The 19,290-nt window shown below is 48.7% G+C and overlaps 1 protein-coding gene across 2 annotated transcripts; it reads right to left on the reverse strand.

The window, feature by feature from the left end:
• Nucleotides 1–1,755: 1,755 nt before the first annotated feature.
• Nucleotides 1,756–19,193, reverse strand: LOC6551725 (histone acetyltransferase p300). Of its 2 annotated transcripts, none has more exons than XM_001977268.3 (13): nt 19,090–19,193; nt 18,201–18,788; nt 17,728–18,096; nt 13,556–17,635; nt 13,179–13,468; nt 12,950–13,107; nt 11,147–11,257; nt 9,772–10,720; nt 9,398–9,628; nt 9,097–9,327; nt 8,604–9,004; nt 6,999–8,511; nt 1,756–6,754 (listed from the first exon to the last, which is right to left on the reverse strand). In XM_001977268.3, the coding sequence occupies exons 1-13, from the start codon at nt 19,142–19,144 to the stop codon at nt 5,840–5,842; spliced, it is 9,891 nt and encodes a 3,296-aa protein (XP_001977304.1). In that variant the 5' UTR covers nt 19,145–19,193; the 3' UTR covers nt 1,756–5,839. The 2 variants fall into 2 exon arrangements, with proteins under 2 accessions (XP_001977304.1, XP_015011063.1); XM_015155577.2 differs by having other exon boundaries at nt 13,556–17,653.
• Nucleotides 19,194–19,290: the final 97 nt, after the last annotated feature.

A 19,290-nucleotide genomic window follows, 5' to 3' on the forward strand; every position in this document is an offset into this window, starting at 1 on the left:
AATCGTATCTTCGATCCGAGAGGCCACTTGGCCGTGTCTATTGAGATCGAGTGGTGGCATTCGCTTAAATTGGATGGCACTCACTTGAGATGGAGTGGCGGAACCATCGATAGGGAAGCCATCTTTGAGGAGGCGAAACACTCATAACTCTGGCTGCCTACTTGCCACACTACCAATCCGAATCTTAGCTGCGTCCTGCTGATTACCCAATTCATTCACAAGATCTTCAGATCAGCCGCCTTGCTCTCCTATGTAATCAATGTAATTCGATTGTAGCAAAACTTTTCCACCTGAACCATAAATTAGTTAATATGCTCGTCTGGATGGCACAACCTTGAGAGGTAATGGCAATCCGTTGCCATGAATGAATCCGATGAATGAATGTGAATGAATCACTGGACTCGGTTGCCGTGGAAAATCAGCTTTCGTTACCCCCATAAAGATTACAAAATCTTACACTTTAAGGCGAAATATGGTTATGTTATGATTTCAGGTAAGCAGGTTCATGAAGTCTGGAAAATAATGTGACGAATCAGCGCAATCTGATAATATAATCTGTTCCAACATAATCAAATTATCATGATAATCCCATGAAATAGTAGCAAATAACATCGTATGTTTTACTTTTCTGTTAGCCTTCATGTGGACTTTGCGACCCCCCACTGAATGTCTTTCGTACTACTCGGTCGGCTAGAGTGGACCTTATTTTGCTTGGGCTCAACACCTGTGAAATCGAAGTGCTTTACTGCACGCTTTGCTTGGGCTGACTATTTCAACTAGTTACCTTCTGATTCCATTCAAATCAGGTCCACCCTAGATCGGATTCGACCCGATTCGATGCGATCACCACACATATGTGTGTATATCCCTCGGACCTAGCACGTCAATTGGCCAGCACTTGAAACTGCCTTCGACACATTATTTATAGATCTTCCAGGTGACGATGGCACAGGTTGATAGTACGGATAATTCCCTAAGCCGAACCATATATGTATGTATGTACAATATGTACGGACTTTGCACCGAAACAGCCGTGGTTCTCCCGATTTCCGCCTGGCGATATAAGTGCTACATATGTGCCAGTTAAGAGAATCTCAGCAGTAAATCCATATACGAATGTGAATCATATCGACCCAATAATTCGCAACTCTCGATTTTGAATTCCCCAAACAGGAGGCACCTGCTGCCTTATCATCATGAACCACACTTTTCTTGGGTTATATTTAAATTTGTAAAACGTATGCATGGTATATGGCCATTATCGAGCATTATTTTTGAACAATGATCGGGCACTACGGCAATTTATATAATCAGCGATGATATTAAGATCCATTTATAAAGTAAGTATTTTATTCAAAGTAGGAGTATTCCCGCCGTAAAAAAAGCAACCCTCTATGGTCATTCATTTTAATTTCATAATTTTTATTTAAATTAATTTATTTTACACTTTCAAGCAAAGTATTTAGTTAATTACAATGTTGTTGGTTTTTTATTTTGTTGTTTTTGTTTGCTTTGTTTTGTTTCGCTTGGTTTACTGTGATTTTGGATCAATACGACAAAAACGGAGGGGAAATAAAGTTGGAAATAGAGATTGGTAGAAAACAATAATAATATTAATAATTATAATCATCGTAATAATAGTAAAAAAAATATTTATATATTTATGTTTAATCATACACTCAAGCAATGGATGTGTATGCGTGTGTGTGTGTGTGTCTGTATGTATGTGTGTTTTTTGTGTGGACTGGGGTGGGGTAGGGGGTCATTAAATTAATGAAATCTGATAGAAAAGTCAAAGTCATCTTATCAGCTTAACTTTCGCACTATTTTACAAGTAGGTATTATGTCATAACGGTTTATCATTATCATTATCATTTATCGTTATCGTAATCATTAGCATAAACATTATCGTACTCATTATTAATATTAGTTATTAGTATCAATCGTTTTCTTTCGTTTTTGTTTTACCATTTCTTTTCATTTCTCTTGATTTTTTCTTTTTGTTGTCGTGGTTGTTGTGTTAGAACTAGTTTTTACTAAGGCTTGGTTTACTTTACACTTGACTTATCTATCCTTCACATCCTTTGTTTTTGTTTTTATTTTCGTATTTGTTATTCATTTTCTCTTTCCTCCTCTCAAGTTCTTTTTTTTTTTGTTTTGTGTTTTTTCTGGGTTTTTGTTATAAGAAATTACATTTTGTATGCATAATAATAAACGCGCTTAGCAAAGTGCTTCGTCTTCGGTTAACGTTTTCATTTTCTCGTTTTTGTTTCTTTTCTGCATTTTCTTTGCTGCATCAAGAATAAATGTTCATTTATAATTTACAATTGTTGGCTTAACCATATTATGTATATATATATATATATATCCCACGCTCTCGTGCGATCGATCGTACCTATGTATGTATATAAATGTGTATATAGCGCTGGCTGTAGACTAAGGCTTAAAATCTAGGTATCATCCGGTTAATGCGCTTTGTGTTGTTTCTAAGTTTTCTGGTTTTCTGGCTTCCAGCTTTCTTTACTTCCGCTTTCTTCTTCATCATCATCATCATCATATATAATTGTAATCACAAATAGTTTTGGAATATGCTCTCTCTTTCACTCTTCCGTTCGCTGTTTCCGTCGCTCTCACACACAAAACGGTTAAAAAACGATAATTGATGTGTCTGCCACTCGCACTCGCTCACTCACTCTCTCGCTCGCTCTCTTTCACACTCATAACTTTGTTCATTGCTGTTGACTGCTGAGGTTAAAAAAAAAAAAAAAACAAAAACAATTCGCAGAAAAGACGGCAAGCAGCTTTTTCTCTCTCTCTCTCTCTCTTTCGCTCTCTCTTCTTATTTTTGGTTACTATCGTGGGCTTAATTAATAATTAAAAGCTGCGCCCGCTAATCCGATAACTCATTTTGCGTTATTTTTTGTGATATCTATTTTTTTGCACCAGCACGCGGCGTCTGCGTTTTAAAGGCAGCGTCTTGTTATCGCAACATTACCGATCAACGATTGTCGATAATCAATTACCGATCATTGTTCCATACGTTAAAAGTACAAAGGCATTCGGCGGCAGAGCCCAGTGACTTGAGTATGTTTTCGTTTCTATATAATAATATATATTTAAAGTTGCTTTACTTTAGTTTTTGTTTTTATTTGGTGTCTGTTTAACGTTTAATGTTTTTTTTTGTTTTTTGATTGTGTGCAGCGCAGCGTGGGTATCGCATTCTCCTCGGTTTTTTTTTTTATCGGTTTTATCGTTGGCAGGCGCAGCTTATTTAGTTGATTCTCCCATTTTTTGTTTTTGTCTTTCGCTTAGCTAAGGAAACTCTGCGCGTTTCGTTTAAAAACACTAACTAAAAGTATATATCGCGATATATATATGTATTTATATGCCATATGTGTGTGTGTGTGTGTGTGTGTCGCGGTGTCGATCGATCCTAATATAAACGATATAACCGATTGTTTCGATATATGAATGCGCGGCTTACGAACTAATCATTGGATTTTACCAACTTTCGCGTACGAGTGACCTACTACACCTATCAGTAAGTAATCGGTAAATATATATTTTATTATCAATATAATATATATATATGTATATATATATATATATCTTTATATTGTGTTTACTTGTATTCGTATTGTTTGTGTGTGTGTTGGGTATTTACAGTTATGTTAGTTACTTGCTGATGTCGCAATTGAAGGCATTTTTATGCGCAGTGAATAAGTATCCTAGTATCTAAAATTTACAAAATCCCCTCCTACACATCTACTGTCTCGCTCTCTTGCTGTCTCTTTCTGTTTCTTGGGCGGCGGCAACTGGTAGAATGAATACAGTTTGAAAACGAAAACAATAGCTTCCACATACCATTTTAGATATAAGACAAAAAAATAATGATAGTTAGACATGATATATATCCGATTAATAAAATAAACCCAGTTGAAAACTACAGACTACGTCTAATAAATAGTGATAAACCTAAATCGCATTTTAGCCTAAAAGTTTATAGCCTAGATGGTTTTTGTTTTAAATTGTTTTATTTTTAGCGTTAATAAATAGCAATCAATCCTGCGTACCCCGTTAAATAACCTGCTTCCTGCTTTTGAGACAAATGGGTTTCCTGGCGCTCCCCCCATATCCTTTTCCTTTCGCTATCACAAAATCAAATACTAAGTAAAACCTCAAGTTATGTACAAAAAGATCGAAAATTGAATGGATGTAATATAATCGAAGAATTAGGAACGCGCAGACACACTCGCACGCACTCACGCACACACGCGCACACACACGTACACGCACACACACACACACACACACATGGGGGGCGGGGTGCTTAGGCTAAAATCGTCCTTGAACAATATAAACAATCAATCGTGAACAATTTGTAAGAAATTACAACACTAATTTGTTGTCCTACGTATGCATATATGTTGTAAATGTTAGTTCCTAATTAGTTCAAGTACCCTAAAATTGTTTTCAAAGCATTTTGGCTATTGCTATTTTGTTGCTCTTGTTAATCATCATACTCGCTTCGCATCGCTGCTAACCCGTCCAGTCCATCCTAATCCTACTCCTAATCCTCTGCTCATCTGTTTGGTGTATCGTTTGCTACTGTCCTGATTCATGATTCTCCTAATTGCCTTCTCCTCCTCGAACTCGATCTTTTTTTGATTTCGATTTCGGGCTCAAATGAGGTGAGGCATGTATGCGCCGGATGCCCGATATCAATTTCAAGTTCGCGTTCGAGTTCGATTCAGATTCAGATTCAGATTCCTATTCCGTTCGATCTGTGTATAAAAATATGTATTTACTCTATATGCGTGTTCCCAATTTGAAGCTCCTATAAGGAGCACTTAATTAACTGCCGATCGCCAAGAGGCACATGTTCACTATAGGCTATATATTTCTTGTGCGGATGCGGATGCGGATGCAGATGCGAATGGTCGGGTGAATTGAGTCACTTCGTTGTTGTGGCTGTCCTCGTCCTCGTCCTCGTCCTCTTCCTTGTCGTCGTCGTCGGCGTCATCGTATTCGGTCATCTAGCTTACAACACTACAAGGGTACAAAAAACTTAATTCAACTTTACAACATGCTATGCTGTCTCACAATCTTGACAAACACTTGCTACAGATTGCTTTTCGTTTGCTTTCTAGTGGCAGAGTAACCATTTGAATAATGTTACTTTACGTTTCGATGTGAGTGCACTAAGGAAGGGTATTTAGCTTTCGCTCAACGTTTTAAACGCCGTCACATCGAGATGTCTATTCGTCTATCTGTAGCTCCTCCTAATCCCGATCTATATGCTTCTGTTTTTCGATATCTGTTTTGGTGGAAACGAAGGTGGTGGAATTTGCAGTCATTAATACATGGTGTGTGTGTGTTGTAGGGGGCATATGAAATATATGATATATATATTTGCTAAATCGCGGACATAAAATGGAAATCGAATCATAATGCTTTGTTCAAATTTTGTCCTAGACTTAAATAATAACGGATTGTTAGTGGCATTAATGGTGGGTCATCTTAATCTACAGTACAAATTAGGCGCGATTGTTATTGGTTTAATTATAACACTATACAAATAGGGGTGCAGTGGTTTTGGAAAAAAAAAATGGATTTAGTTAGTAATAATTGTTAATTAGTTTAACACACACTGGTGATCCCTGCTGGCTGATTAATGATGTTGGTCGTCGTCATCGTCGTCCTGTCTCCGGCTACTGGGCTACTGGGCTACTGGGCATCCATTCAGTCTGGCCCTCTGCCACGGCGGCTACCAACCATTGTAGCTGGTGGTGTTGGTGGTGCTGGTGGTGGTGGCGCTGCTGCTGCTGCTGTTGCTGCACTAGAGTCTCTCCACGAACTTGGTCAGCTGGTCGGAGGCGTCGGGCAGGGCTCCTCCGGCGTTGCCCACGCCCACGTTGCCGACATTAACACCAACGCCGACACCGACACCAACGCCCACGCCAACATCCTGCGGCACTCCTGGCAGTGGCGACTGATGATGCATGCCATGATTGTGCATACCGTCATGGGGCGGTCCCTGCGGCGCCGGCGAGTGGCTGCTCATCACATGGTGCGGCGAGGGCTGTGCCCTTGGCGAGGCGGAGGGAGCAGCACGTGGCGATGGAGCCGAACGTGGCGATGGCGTTGGCTGTGGCGACCGAATGGGCGGCGATGAGCGGGCCGATTGCATTAGCTGCTGCTGCAGGGAGTGCGGCGTCGGTGGACCCATCACCTGAGCATTGGGTCCGCCCACCACCGCCGACGGATTCTGGGCATTCGCATTCGGCATTGCCACCTGCATCATTTGCTGCTGCTGCAGCGGTTGCTGTTGCTGCTGCTGCTGTTGTTGCTGCTGCTGCTGCTGCTGCTGCATACCCGGCGGCATGCCCACGCCCATCTGCTGTTGCTGTTGGCCGGGTCCTGGCTTCACACCAACGCCCACTCCGACGCCCACCTGACCCTGCTGCTGTTGCAGCATATTGGATGCAGCCGCCGCATTCGCCATCGAGTACTGATCGCCACCGGGCACCGAGCCAGCTCCTCCGGGCACGCCGCCCACACCCACAACGCCTCCTGCACCACCAGCACCGCCCGCATTGAAGTTGCCCGCTCCACCTCCGCCACCGGGGAACTGTTGCTGGCCGGGACCGGGTCCCGCTCCGCCCATGTGCGGACCACGCTGGCGTTGCGGATACGGTGGCGGGTACTGGCTCATCTGCATGTAACGCATCTTGTTCCAGTTCTGGTTGGGCACCTGTGTCGAGGGTGGAATGTTTTCTCAGTATAAAAGCGGGAAATCATAGGGCTAACTCCATTGTTAGGGTCATTTGAAAGACGATATAAACTACAATAAAATAGGACTACTGAAATTCGGCGAACAGACTACACCACATCATTGCTTATTTAAGCAATAGATAAAAAAAAAAGTTTCAAATAATAAGGCTTTTGCAGGGACTATTCTATTGTTTTTGGAGATTGCCATTGTTCTGGGCACTTACCATTCCTCCCTGAGCGGAAACGCCGGGCGACATGTTGGGCGGAAGGCTCTGCAGCATGCCCAAGGTATTGGGCATGTTGGGCATGCGCGTGGGAAGTCCAGAACCTGGTCCTCCGGGTCCACCTTGTTGCTGCTGCTGCATGAGATTTACCTGCTGCTGCTGCTGCTGGTTGGGATTCATCTGCTGTGGACCGCCGCCGCCCTGCTGCTGGTTCATCATGTGCTGCAACTGCTGTTGCTGCATCACTTGTTGCTGCTGCTGCTGCTGCTGTTGTTGCTGCTGCTGCTGCTGGGGATTCTGAGGTCCGTTGCCCGCCTGCTGCTGCTGCAAGGCTCCACCACCGGGGCCAGGTGCACCTCCACCCGCCGCCGCATTGATTTGCTGGTGGCTCTGCTGGCGCTGCTTGATGATTGCCGCCATGATCTGCGGATTCTGTTTCAGTATGGTGAGGATGTGTTGGTTGCTCTCGTTGGTGGGATTGTTCTTGATCTTCTGCATAATCTGGGCGAGTTGCTGGGTATTCAGACCGCCGCCAGTCGCACTTCCACCGCCACCTCCTGCTCCGGGAGTTGGACGCACTCCGCCAACAGTTCCGGCCATTGGCGGCGCTCCCATGCCCATTCCCATTCCGCCGTGCTGTCCGCCGACTGGCATTTGTCCACCTCCCAGTTGGTTGGGTCCGCCCAGTCCGCCCATCATCTGCTGCTGTTGCTGCGGCGCTATCAGATTTGTTTGCATCATCTGGGCGGGCTGGCGCATGCCGCCAGTATTGTTGGCATAGCGCGCTTGCGGATTACCTCCGCCGGGATTGGCACCACCGCCGCCGGCTCCGCCACCGCCCCACTGATCCATGGACATAAGGTGATTCATACCGGAGCCAGGAATGGGGCCACCTGGTGTATTGCCACCGCCACTCGAATTGAGTTGATTAACACCCACACCGCCAACGCCTCCGACGCCAACACCGCCGACACCTCCAACTCCAACGCCCATGCCGCCGAGTTGATTGACAACATTTTGGTTGGGTCCTGCGCCTCCCATTGGACGATTCATCACGGGCGGCGCCATGGGCACACCCTTGCCGAATCCACCGCCATGCGAAACCTGCTGACGAGCTGCCTCTTCCTGGACCTGCTTCACCACTTGCAGCACATTTGGCGACGGCGAGTGACCGCCACCTGGCTTCATGCCAATTCCTGGTTGATGCGGATGCGGTGAGGTCATTCCACTCATACCAGCCATTCCAGCCAATCCACCGGCTCCAGCTCCTCCTGAAACGGGCGATGGAACTGCCGCGGTAGATGGCGACATGCCACCCGCTCCCGGAGGCAGTATGCCCGCCTGGCCGGGGATCACCTGTTGGCTAACAGCCACACCGGACATGCCCACCACGGGCACTCCGCCAGAGACGACGGTCGGACCGCTTACCGCAGCCGGGCCTTGCAGTGCCGCTGGAGCTGCTGTACGCGACATGAGCGCCACACGACGACGCAGCAACTGCTGCTGCTGGAATCTGGGAAAGACAGGGAGTAGGGATGCGGTTAGCGAGTGTTTAAATATACCATTAAACATAAGTAAACGGAAGTCAAAGCGATGCAAACTTACTTCTGCTGGGACTGTTGCTGCTTGAGCTTGTGCTTGATGTTGGGACAGAACGGCACGGGGCACTTCTGCTCCTGACAGTGCTTGGCGTGGTAGCAACAGAGGGCGATGAGCTGCTTGCAAATGGGGCATCCTCCGGCGTTGGTCTTGCGCTTGCAGTTCTTCGTATGCTGGACGACGCGCTTCATCTTCTGGCACGATGGCAGACGGCAGTTGGCATCGCGACACTGGCAGGCGTGCACCAGCGATTGGATGCATCGCTGGATGGACTGCTTGCGGGCCTCCTGCGGATTTGCCTGCTTGTGATCCGCCAGCGCAGAGCCGTCGTCGATGTCGAAGCCGAGCTTCTCCATCTTGTGCTGGTGGCCAACCTTCTCCTTGCACACGATACACAGATCGAAGTCCTGCGGAGTGGAGAAGAGAGGCATCAAATTAGATCATGTACGTTTCGGTATATGTTAGTTATAAAAGAGCATAACTAGTAAGCAATACTTACATCGCAAACGGTGCAGTGGTAGCGCGTCTCCACAGCCGTCTTGCAGTGGTTGCAGGTGTAAACGAACTTGTCCTGGCCCTGGTTATGCAGCTCATACAACATGGACAGGGTGGAGAACTGGGCGCGCCGCAGTGACGAGAACTCAAAGTGCTTGTCGCGGGCGAGGGTCAGGAAGGCATCGCGTCCGTCCATCAGATCGCAGGTGAGCAGCGGATCGGGATCCTGGATGGGCTGTAAAATGCAAGAGGCAGGTTAGTCTAGTTTCACCAAATTGGCAGTAGGTTAGCCGCAGCACACTTACCGCTAAACTAGCTGCCGACTGCGCCGAATGCAGACGGATGACAAAGAAGACCTCCTTGTGCTTCTCCATGGTCGCATATATCTTGGCGGAGAGATCGTTGCCCGATTGATGTTCATTGGACTTTTTGCTGTTCTTACGCTGCGCCGCTTTCGATTTGTTCGACTTCTTGGCCTTCTTTTGGCCCTTCTTTTTGCCATCGCCGCTGACCTCGTTCTCCTCGATGGAGAAAAGCTGCAGGAGTTGTGAAGAGATTACGTTAGATTTTTACACACAGACAAACCATACAAATTGAATTAGCGAGTAATTTAAATAATTATAAGGTACACGCAAGCCAATTGTAATAATAGGCAAATTATTCACGTTTAACAACTTACATTTGCCGCAGCTGCTGCTTCCGCGGCCTCGGCCTGCTTGCGCTTCTCCTCCTCCTCCTGGTCCAGTTCCTTGATGCTCTCCTCCAGCACATTGGGCCAGAAGTCGCCCTCAAAGTAGGGCAGCTCTGCGGCGGAGCCCAGTTTGTCCTCCATCGCCTGCTTGAGGATATCCTTGTAGTCCTGTATGATGCGCTCGATCATGCCCTTGTCCAGCATCTTTTTGTACCACTCCTGCAGGCGCTTGGGCTTGGGAATCTTCTGGTCCGTGGGATGGCAGTGGAAGATGTAGTCATCGCCCTCCGAGGGCGGACAGGCCCAGATATGGGCCATTGTGTAGCCCAGCTGTTTCACGTAGTCCATGTAACCGAGCAGGATTTCGTGATATACCGCTGTGCGGTACTGTCTTGGCCGGAAGAAATGAACGGAATCCAAATAGGCGATGTACACACGACGCGTATTCGGCGCCGGGCACTCGGATCCATACTCCTGTACGTGCATGCCAAAGAAGCACACATCGATGCCGTCCACCTCCTCGAAGGCGAATAGGGCTTTGGCGCGGTAGGGAAACTCGTTCATCATCTCGCCCTGCTCCACGAATCGTCGCCGCATCCCGGGCTTCACCTCCACACACTTGTCCGATGAGCTGACCACCCGAATGTGCACCTCGCCGGCACCAGCCTCCTTCTTCTTGAGGAAGTTGTTCACTCGCGTCTCTATGTACACGCCCAGCTTGGTGGTGGGCAGGCGTTTGGCATTGAACTTGTTCTCCTTCCGCTTCGAGTTCTTCTTCTTCAGGCAGTTGTCGCACACAAAGCCACCGGGCCAGATGGAGTCCAGCCAGAGCACGCAGATCTGGTGCTGTTTGCGTCCGCACTCCTGGCAATCGACAAACGGCTCCAGCTCGAGGTGATCGTTCTTCATCTCCTTGAACTGATCCTTTTTGATTTGGCTGTATAGGCGAATGGTAATGGTTTTGCATTATTTAAACTCGTATTCATCTTATAAATCTATTGAAAATCCAGCTATTACAACCTCGTTAAATGTCATTCTATATAAAAGCAATCTTCTCGGTTTGTAATAAATTTGAATGTTTAGCAAGAATTATTATAGTACTCAGAAGCTTAAGTATGGAAATCCATATTCATTATCAGGAATTTGTAAAATATGATGATCTAGTAAGTAGTACGTTACAAAGTAATTCGTGTTTTAAGAACCTCTTTGCATTTCCTGCCTAAGATTGAACTGATCAACTATGATGATGCACTATGACACTGTAATATAATCTTATGTATCCATTAGAACACCGATCCCTCTTGTATATGATAGACATATGATAAGTAACTAAAAATGGTATATGCATTGGGTTTATACTTACGTTTGCGATTGCAGTGGATCGTCGCCCAGTGTGACCGTATCGCCCTGGATGTCGTTAAAGCACTTTTGGCAGTAGGTGTATCTATTTGAGGCGACACCGTATTCCTTTAGACTGTTGATTTTTGTTCGATTGCGTTTGTTTTTATTTTGTTTTTTTGTTTACGATTTTATTTGATTTATGGACGAATTTTGAAGATGGCAGCCAAAAAGGGAACACAACAACACAGGCGTGTGTACAGGTACAGGTGTATGGGTGTACAGGTGTACAAGTGTTCGGATGTACGGATGTACAGGTGTGCGTGCAAGCGAGATGGTTATATGCATTTAGTCAATCGCGAGAGTGTGAGTGTGTGGTGGTTCGTTTTTTTTTTTTTTCGTTTTTCCATTTTTGTTGTTGTCACACACACACACACAGATATCGGTACACACACACACAGAGAGATATACAATTTGATAAAGACACGCAATAATACAGTTATGAAGTGACACAGATTAACAGGTATTATAATTATTATTATTTTGGTTTTTGTTGCAGTTGTCGCCGGGGAGAAAATAAATCAAAATAAACGAAAAGAGAAAGAAAGGAAGAGAAACAATAAGAGTGATTCGATTTGGATTAGAATTTGTTCACATTAATACAACATTTAAGGGATACAATCAATATCAATATAGGGGCTCTAATATCCCACAAGAATTACGATCATTACATAGACAAATTGGGATAATTAAAGCACTTACTATGCGAGATCTGTTTTACTAAACTCAATTTTATCTATATACATAAACAGTTAAAATATTTTGGGATTCTTAAGGTATCTAGTAATAATATCTATAAGATGGTTTCACTTCTATAAGATTGGATCTCTCTCGAATCCTTTGTATTTTGACATTAAAACAGATCTTGCATTTTGATTATAAAGAGAGTAAATATCCCAAAAAACTGTTTTTGAGTTCACAACACTAGTTATGGTAATGGTGGGATATTTAATCTTTCAATCTACTCATGATCAGATTTCTTAGATTCTTATAAGGTTTTAAATTCCCTGTTTTTGTTTCGTTTTGCTCGGTTCCGACTATTCGAAATATGTGGAATGTTAAACCTTAAATCGCATTGCGATGGATTAAATCCAAAATATTTAATGGCCATGTAGGAGATCAGGAAGTGCACCAAGCATCAGATAACTTGGGCATATGTGTGTGTGTTGGTTTTGGTTATATATCTAGATAGATATTCTATCGAATTTCCTAGTGCAGTGTAATTTGATGTAGTTTCGTGGATTTTATATACACAGCAACATTTGCAATAAATCACAGACACAGAAAACACAGTGGAGAAAGGAAGGGGAGAGGGAGGAAAGGAGCATAAAGGATCAGGGATCAAAGCCATTAAATTAGTGCACAACTGACTGTTTATACGATAAAAATACTGAAAGCAGCCATCGAACATTTATATTGGATCGGTAATAGAGAGCAAGCGGTTTATAATTAAATCACAGGACCTGTTCTGGCTTCATAATTTAATACACAATTTCTATAGAGCCTGAATATATACTGTTTTGAATTTTGTGTGGAAAAAGTGCGTTCAACCGAAACAGGCCTCTGATTTTCAATAGTTTGAAGGACTCGCTGAATTGGAACATTCATAAACGAGCGAGCAAGCGGTTTAACTAAATTACATTTCACATCAAACAGAGAAACAGAAACGAAACGAAACGAAACGGAGCCAAGCAAATATCCTCGACTGGCGAGAAGGATTGTGGGTCACGAATGGAGGATCATCGGATCGGATCAGATCAACACATACCTGTTCTGGTAGCTGTAGTACTTCGCATCCCGCGGAATCGTGCAGAGCTGCTTGCCGTAGCAGCAGAGCACCTGTGGATTGAATGTGTACTTCCTGCCGCAACAATAGCCCAGTGCCTGCATCACCGGATCAATCTCCGCCTCAAAAACTTCGGAAAGCTAATGGAGGAGGTAATGAAATATATACATTAGCCTTGATACATTTTGGGAATCATTGCCAGCGATCCTACCTTTGTGCAGTAGCGATAGACCCGCGATGTTTTGCGATTGTACAGCCAGGCATTGTCGAACATCAGCCAAACGTCGTCCACATACTCCCAGGGATCACTGTACTTGCCATTCTGAATGTTGGTGCGTATGGTGCCCAGATCCATGGGCTTCTTAACGATCTCAAAGTAGTCGGGTATGCCCAGCGCCTGGGGATCAACTGGATAGCGAAAGGGCACGGATTCGGGCTCCTGCCTGTAGAGCTTCTCCAGCGTCGGCAGCAGAGCGGTGCGCAGCTCTTCGGGATTGAATTCTGTTTACAAGAATAGGTGAATATTAACAATGTAAGTTTCCACGGCATGTGAATTCCATTCACTGGCAAACAAAATGTTGTACTTACGGCACTTCTTTTTCTTGTCACCCGCATTGGGTGCCAGTGGTTCCGGTACGAGTGGTTTCGTATCCGTCTTGGGCTTTATGTCCACAGCACCGCCTCCCGCGCCGCCATCGTGCGCACCATTGATGTTGTCCTTGCCGCCACCAACACCACTGCCGCCGCCGCCTTCACCATGATGCTCTCCGGCTGTCGATCCACCAGCCTCGTCCACATCCATGACTTCCGTTTTGATCTTCACCTCGCCATGGAGTCCCTCCTCCGTTTTGATCTCCATTTTGATCATGCTGGTGCCGTCGTTGTTCACATTCTTGCCCTTGCCACCACCCGTCGAGCAGTCCATTTGCGAGCTATCGTTGTTACCGCCACAGCTGTCGTCCATAAACTCCTTCTTGATATCGTCATCCTGCTTAATGGAGTCCAGCTTGCCCTTGGAGGCCATACCGCCGGCATTTCCACTGCCACCACTGCCATTCGTATTCTCACCGGACGGCGATGGTGTCTCATCGTCGTTGTCCCGCGCCGCAGCCTCCAGGGCAGCCATCTGGGAGGAGAGACTGCTGGAGCTGCTCATCATGCGACTGCTCAATGAGGTCGATGTGGTGGTCGTCGCTCCCGTTCCGCCTCCTGCCGTTCCTCCAGACATGAGGTGCAGTGGATTGCTAGCGGGCGTAGTGGATGATCCGCCTCCTGCTCCGCTGGCACCACCACCGCTGCTGCTGCTGGTGGCCATTGTGGCCGAAGTAGGAGTCGAGACCGAGCTGAGTGGCGTACCCGAGCCCGCCGAGGATGATGATGACGTGGAACTTGCACCCGCTGCAGTGGCTCCACTGCTGCTATTGCTGCCACTGCCACTACTCGCACAGGTGGCTGCTGCTGATGCGGGCGTACTGCTCGCCGCCAATCCGGAGGCACTTGTCGCCGGCACTGGGGAGGCGGGTATATAAGGAGGCGTACCCGGCCGATTGCTCAGCGGTTGTTGCATTAGACTGCTCACCGAGGGCGGGTTGTTGTTAGCACTACTACTATTATTATTGTTGGAGGGCGTGCCAATCGACGGGCCGTTGGACAGGAAGCCAGGCGATGGGCTCGGAGCTGAAACCGTCACATTGGAGGCGGATCCTCCCGTTCCCGGCGCTCCAGACCCCGCATTTAGAGCTTCCAGACTCGTCGGCGTGGGCGGCATATTGTTCAGCACACTGCCGGGCTTCTGTTGTTGCTGTTGCTGGCCTTGCTGCTGCTGCTGTTGCTGTTGCTGCTGCTGCTGCTGCTGCTGCATTGGTGAGCTAAAGCTGTTGCTAGTCGCCTGCTGCTGCTGCTGCTGTTGTTGTAGAGGTGTGGCATTGCTGAATGGCGACTGCGGCAACAGCATTCCCTGCTGCTGCTGCTGCTGTTGTTGCTGCTGCACCTGCTGTTGCTGCTGCTGGTGAATGTGTCGCTGCTTCATGATCTCGCTCAGCTGAGGATTGGCGCCAGTGCCGCCGTTCGCATTGATGAACTGCTGCTGTTGCTGCTGCCCGGGCACCGGACTGGTGAGCACATTGGTCGTTTGATAAGGCGAAAGCGCGGGATTGACTACCATGCCACCGGGACTGGGTCCTGGTGGGCCGACCAGCATTTTGCCGGCTCCGGATCCGGGCGGTTGTTGTTGCTGTTGTTGCGGGAACTGCATGCGCTGTTGTTGCTGCAAGGCGAGCATGTTGCCACCGGGCGAATGACTGCGCATGGTCACCATGTTGTTGGTGACTCCCACGCCGACGCCCAGGACTGCTGCCGCCTGCTGACCCAGTATTCCAGGTGGTCCCTGCGGACGCAGCTGCTGCGGAGGCATCACACCGCCCATTGGACTGATGCTGGGATGGATACAGCTCTGCAGGGGCTGCTGACCCTGCTGCTGCTGCTGTTGTTGTTGCTGCTGCTGCTGCTGGGGCAAGACTACACCGCCCGCTCCACCAGCTGCACTGCCTGCTCCGCCGGCCGCTCCTCCAGCCGCTGGATTCGCAACGCCTTGCTGCTGCATCAGCATCTGCTGGTGCTGCTCCTTACGTTTCAGCCGCTTCTCCTCCAGCTCCTTTTGGATTTTGTAGATCTTTTCGGCCAGCAGGTGATAGTACTCCGATCTGGACTTGGCCATTTCGTACATGTCCTTCTCGACCTTTTCCGCGTAGGACACGAGATTATGCATCCGTTTGTCCTGCATGGTCGTGGGATCCGAGGTGGGGAAGATGGCCTGCACCAGTTTGTGGACGAGATGGTTGCGCAGATCGGCGGTCACCGATTCCCGCCAGTCTTTCTCGTTGTCGCCCGAAGGACCGGAGTTTCCGCTATTGCCACCACCGGCACCTCCTGCTCCACCGCCAGCATTCTGGTTGGGATTGCCTGCATTACCACTGCCCGTGGTATCGGCTGGCATTAGGACACTGGAACCAGCTGCCACTTGGCCACCACTCGCACCGGCGCCCGCTGCTGCTCCGCCCGCTCCGACGCCATGGCTCTGCGGATGCACTTGGGCCACCTTCAGCTGCTGCTTGTCGTTGGCTCCCACGGCTCCGCCGGCTGCTGTACCACCGAAATTGGTATTGCCAAAGCCACCGACGTTAACAGAGAGTGGTGCTGGAATGTTGCCACCCAGCTGGGCGGGATTGGGTTGTTGCTGTTGCTGCTGCTGCTGTTGTTGTTGCTCTACCATGGTTGCCAGGCCACCGAGTCGTCGATTCTGGCCCTGCTGCTGCTGCTGGAGCATCTGTTGCTGTTGTTGATGCAGGCTGTTAACATCGTTCGGCAGAACATTGGGTCCAGTTTGGCCGCCAGGTCTACCTGGTCTCAGAACCCTGACGGCCGGCTGAGCGCCTTGCATGCGAATCACAGGAGGCAATCCCTGCTGCTGCATACCGCCAGCTGGCACCGGCGAGAGTCCAACTTGGCCCATGCCATCGAATCGACGGAGTTCCTGCTGTTGAACCTGCTGCTGGTGCACCTGCTGTTGCTGCTGCTGCTGTTGGGTCAATTGTTGCACCATGTCCGCAGGCGTTTTCGGCGCACCCGGTGCACCGCCCGCTCCCTGCTGCTGGGGCAGAACTATGGCAGTGTTTTGGCCACCTCCAGGTGCAACCTGCTGTCCTTGATTGCCGTCCACCACCAGACCCGTCAGGTTGGGCTGCTGGTTCTGCTGCTGTTGTTGCTGCTGCTGCTGTTGCTGCTGAAGATTACCGCCAGCTCCAGCCGCTCCACCAGCCGCTCCGCCGCCACCTGGAGGCGCACCTCCAATTCCAGCCGGCCCGCCTCCTGGCGGCACATTCGCATTTTGAAAAACCGAATGATTCTGCCGGAAGGGATAGCAAATTACGCAGCCACTGTTCGTGCACGTCTTGTAATGCAAGAGGATTTGCCGCGAGGAGGCACAATGCTGCATGGTGCAGTCCTTGCTCTGTTTGCACGTGCCCATGTGGGCCAGCACTGATTTCATCGCCTTGCAGTAGTTGACGTTGCACACCTCCCTGTTCGGATTCAGGTTCTCCCTGCGATTACACTTGTGTGCATGGAGGAGGAGCATCAGTTGCTGCTGGATCTGTCGCTTACGGTCGTCGGGCACATCGCGATTGGCGCCACCAGGGCCGCTGGCTTGTACGGCGCCACCGGCTCCGCCGCCTGCCACTGTCGGCACGCCAGCAACGGTTCCTGCATTGGCCACAACGCCTGCTCCTCCGAGTCCAACGCCCTGTTGCTGCTGCTGCGAGGTGCCGGGCTGCTGTTGCTGCTGCTGTCCGGGGTGACCGAGCAGCTGGTTGGGTTGCGGAGGACGTGGGCCCATGGCTCCGGTCTGCTGTTGCGCTAGCATCTGTTGCTGCTGAGGATTCCCGCTGACCAGCTGCCCCGCGGGCACTGAACCATCGCCGCCGAGTGTGGACATGGGCACCACTGTGCCGACGGGTCGATTGCCCTGCGGCATGCCCGGTACGACGCCGCCTCTTTGGGCCATCTGCTGGGCGAGGAGTTGTTGCTGCTGCTGCTGCTGTTGCTGGGGGTTGTTGCCACCGCCTGGTCCACCATACTGACCCACTCCGTAGGGCAGACTGTTGAGTTGAGCTGCAAACGGACGAAAACCTTACATTAGCCATCGATTCAATTCCATGCTGGGAATCCACTAGATCTGGACTAGATGGAAACTAGAAACTCACTCATTTGCATGTTGGGATTCTGCATGCGTGGTCCGCCGCCACCAGGTCCATTTCCAGGCCCACCAGCTCCTCCAGCGGCGCCCATGAGATGGGGGCCACGAAGCATATGCTGTTGCCCCACCATGCGTCCCATCATCGGGCCGTTCTGCATATGCATGCCCTGGTTCGGGGTAACGGCTCCTCCGCCGCCAGCTCCAACGCCTCCAGCTCCTGATCCAGGTCCTCCTGGTACCGAAACGGCATTGATCATGCCACCGCCGCCGCCGCCAGGCTGCTGCTTGAGATGATTGACCATGCCGCCCATGCCGCCGCCAACGCTGTTGGTCAGCACCATGTTTCCCAGATTGCCCTGCGCAATGGTGTTCATGCCTGCGGAAGATGCAACAAGATGGTGTTTTCAAATGACTGTCGCTATATACAACTCCTTGCAGCTTGGATAACCAAGTACATGGGGTACAAGTATGATTACTCACCTGGTATGGCGTTCATGCCATTGTTGCCATTATTCGATATCGACATGGGCATTGAGTTGACCATACCCATCTGAGTGCCCACCACCTGCTGCATGCCACCCTGGTTGGGGGACTGTAGGTTGGGCGACTTGCTGCCCAGCTGCTGCATGCCAGGCACCACCATGGCACCTTTCTGGCCCTGTTGCTGCTGCTGGAGTAGGTGCTGTAGCTGCTGGTGATGCTGCATTTGACTGATCCTGTTGCCCGCTCCGGAGCCGTTGCCACTGCCGTCGTCACCACCCGTACCGGATCCGTTGCCGCCGCCGGCTCCGTTCATCTGGGAAGGCACAACGCCGACAACACCGCCGACGGTCACATTGACTCCAACACCGACTCCGCCAGTGCCAGAGCCGGGACCGGGTCCTTGGGCTGCCGGTTTATTGGGTCCACCACCGGGATTTGGGCCGGATGTGGAGTTTGTGGTTACACCGGAGGCGCCGCCACCTCCATTGCCACCGCCTGCTCCGCCGGTCAGCTGATCCGACCAGCCGCTGCTCGAGGACACCAACTCATCGGGCAGGTTCTCCTCCAGAAAGTAGGAGATGTCCGCTAAAGGAAGAAAATTCGAAATGGTTTTAAGCAAGGGTTTTTCGTAAATGATCCTTACAGAAAAAATCTTAGGATAGACTCAATCTTTATCGAATTCATATTGAAAAATGACTGGCGAAATTCATTCTTTACAAGTTATTGTCTGTGAGGCTTATCCTTAAAATCATTTAAGACTTAAAAAAAATCCTCATAGAAAAAGATCAAAATGCCGGCTTCTGAAATGTCAATTAATACTGGAATTTTCATTCAGACAAAAAAAATTGAAGTGATAAAAATGTAATCTTCTGGCTTCGGTACTCACTTGGATCCATTTTAACCCGCTTTTGGGGCGGTTCGTCTAAGTGATCGGCCATCATATAGAGTTAGTTGGATTCTTCCGTTGCTGACGCACGCGAATCCAAGAATAAAAAAAAAAAAAAAACAAACACGATGACGAAAAAACGTTCGGGAAATCTGAGGAATTCCTCTGGGTTTCTAACGAGTTCAATAGTTTCTGTTAGTT

Source organism: Drosophila erecta, unplaced genomic scaffold (genome assembly GCF_003286155.1).
Source record: "Drosophila erecta strain 14021-0224.00,06,07 unplaced genomic scaffold, DereRS2 tig00000152-arrow-arrow-pilon, whole genome shotgun sequence".
NCBI lineage: Eukaryota > Metazoa > Arthropoda > Insecta > Diptera > Drosophilidae > Drosophila > Drosophila erecta.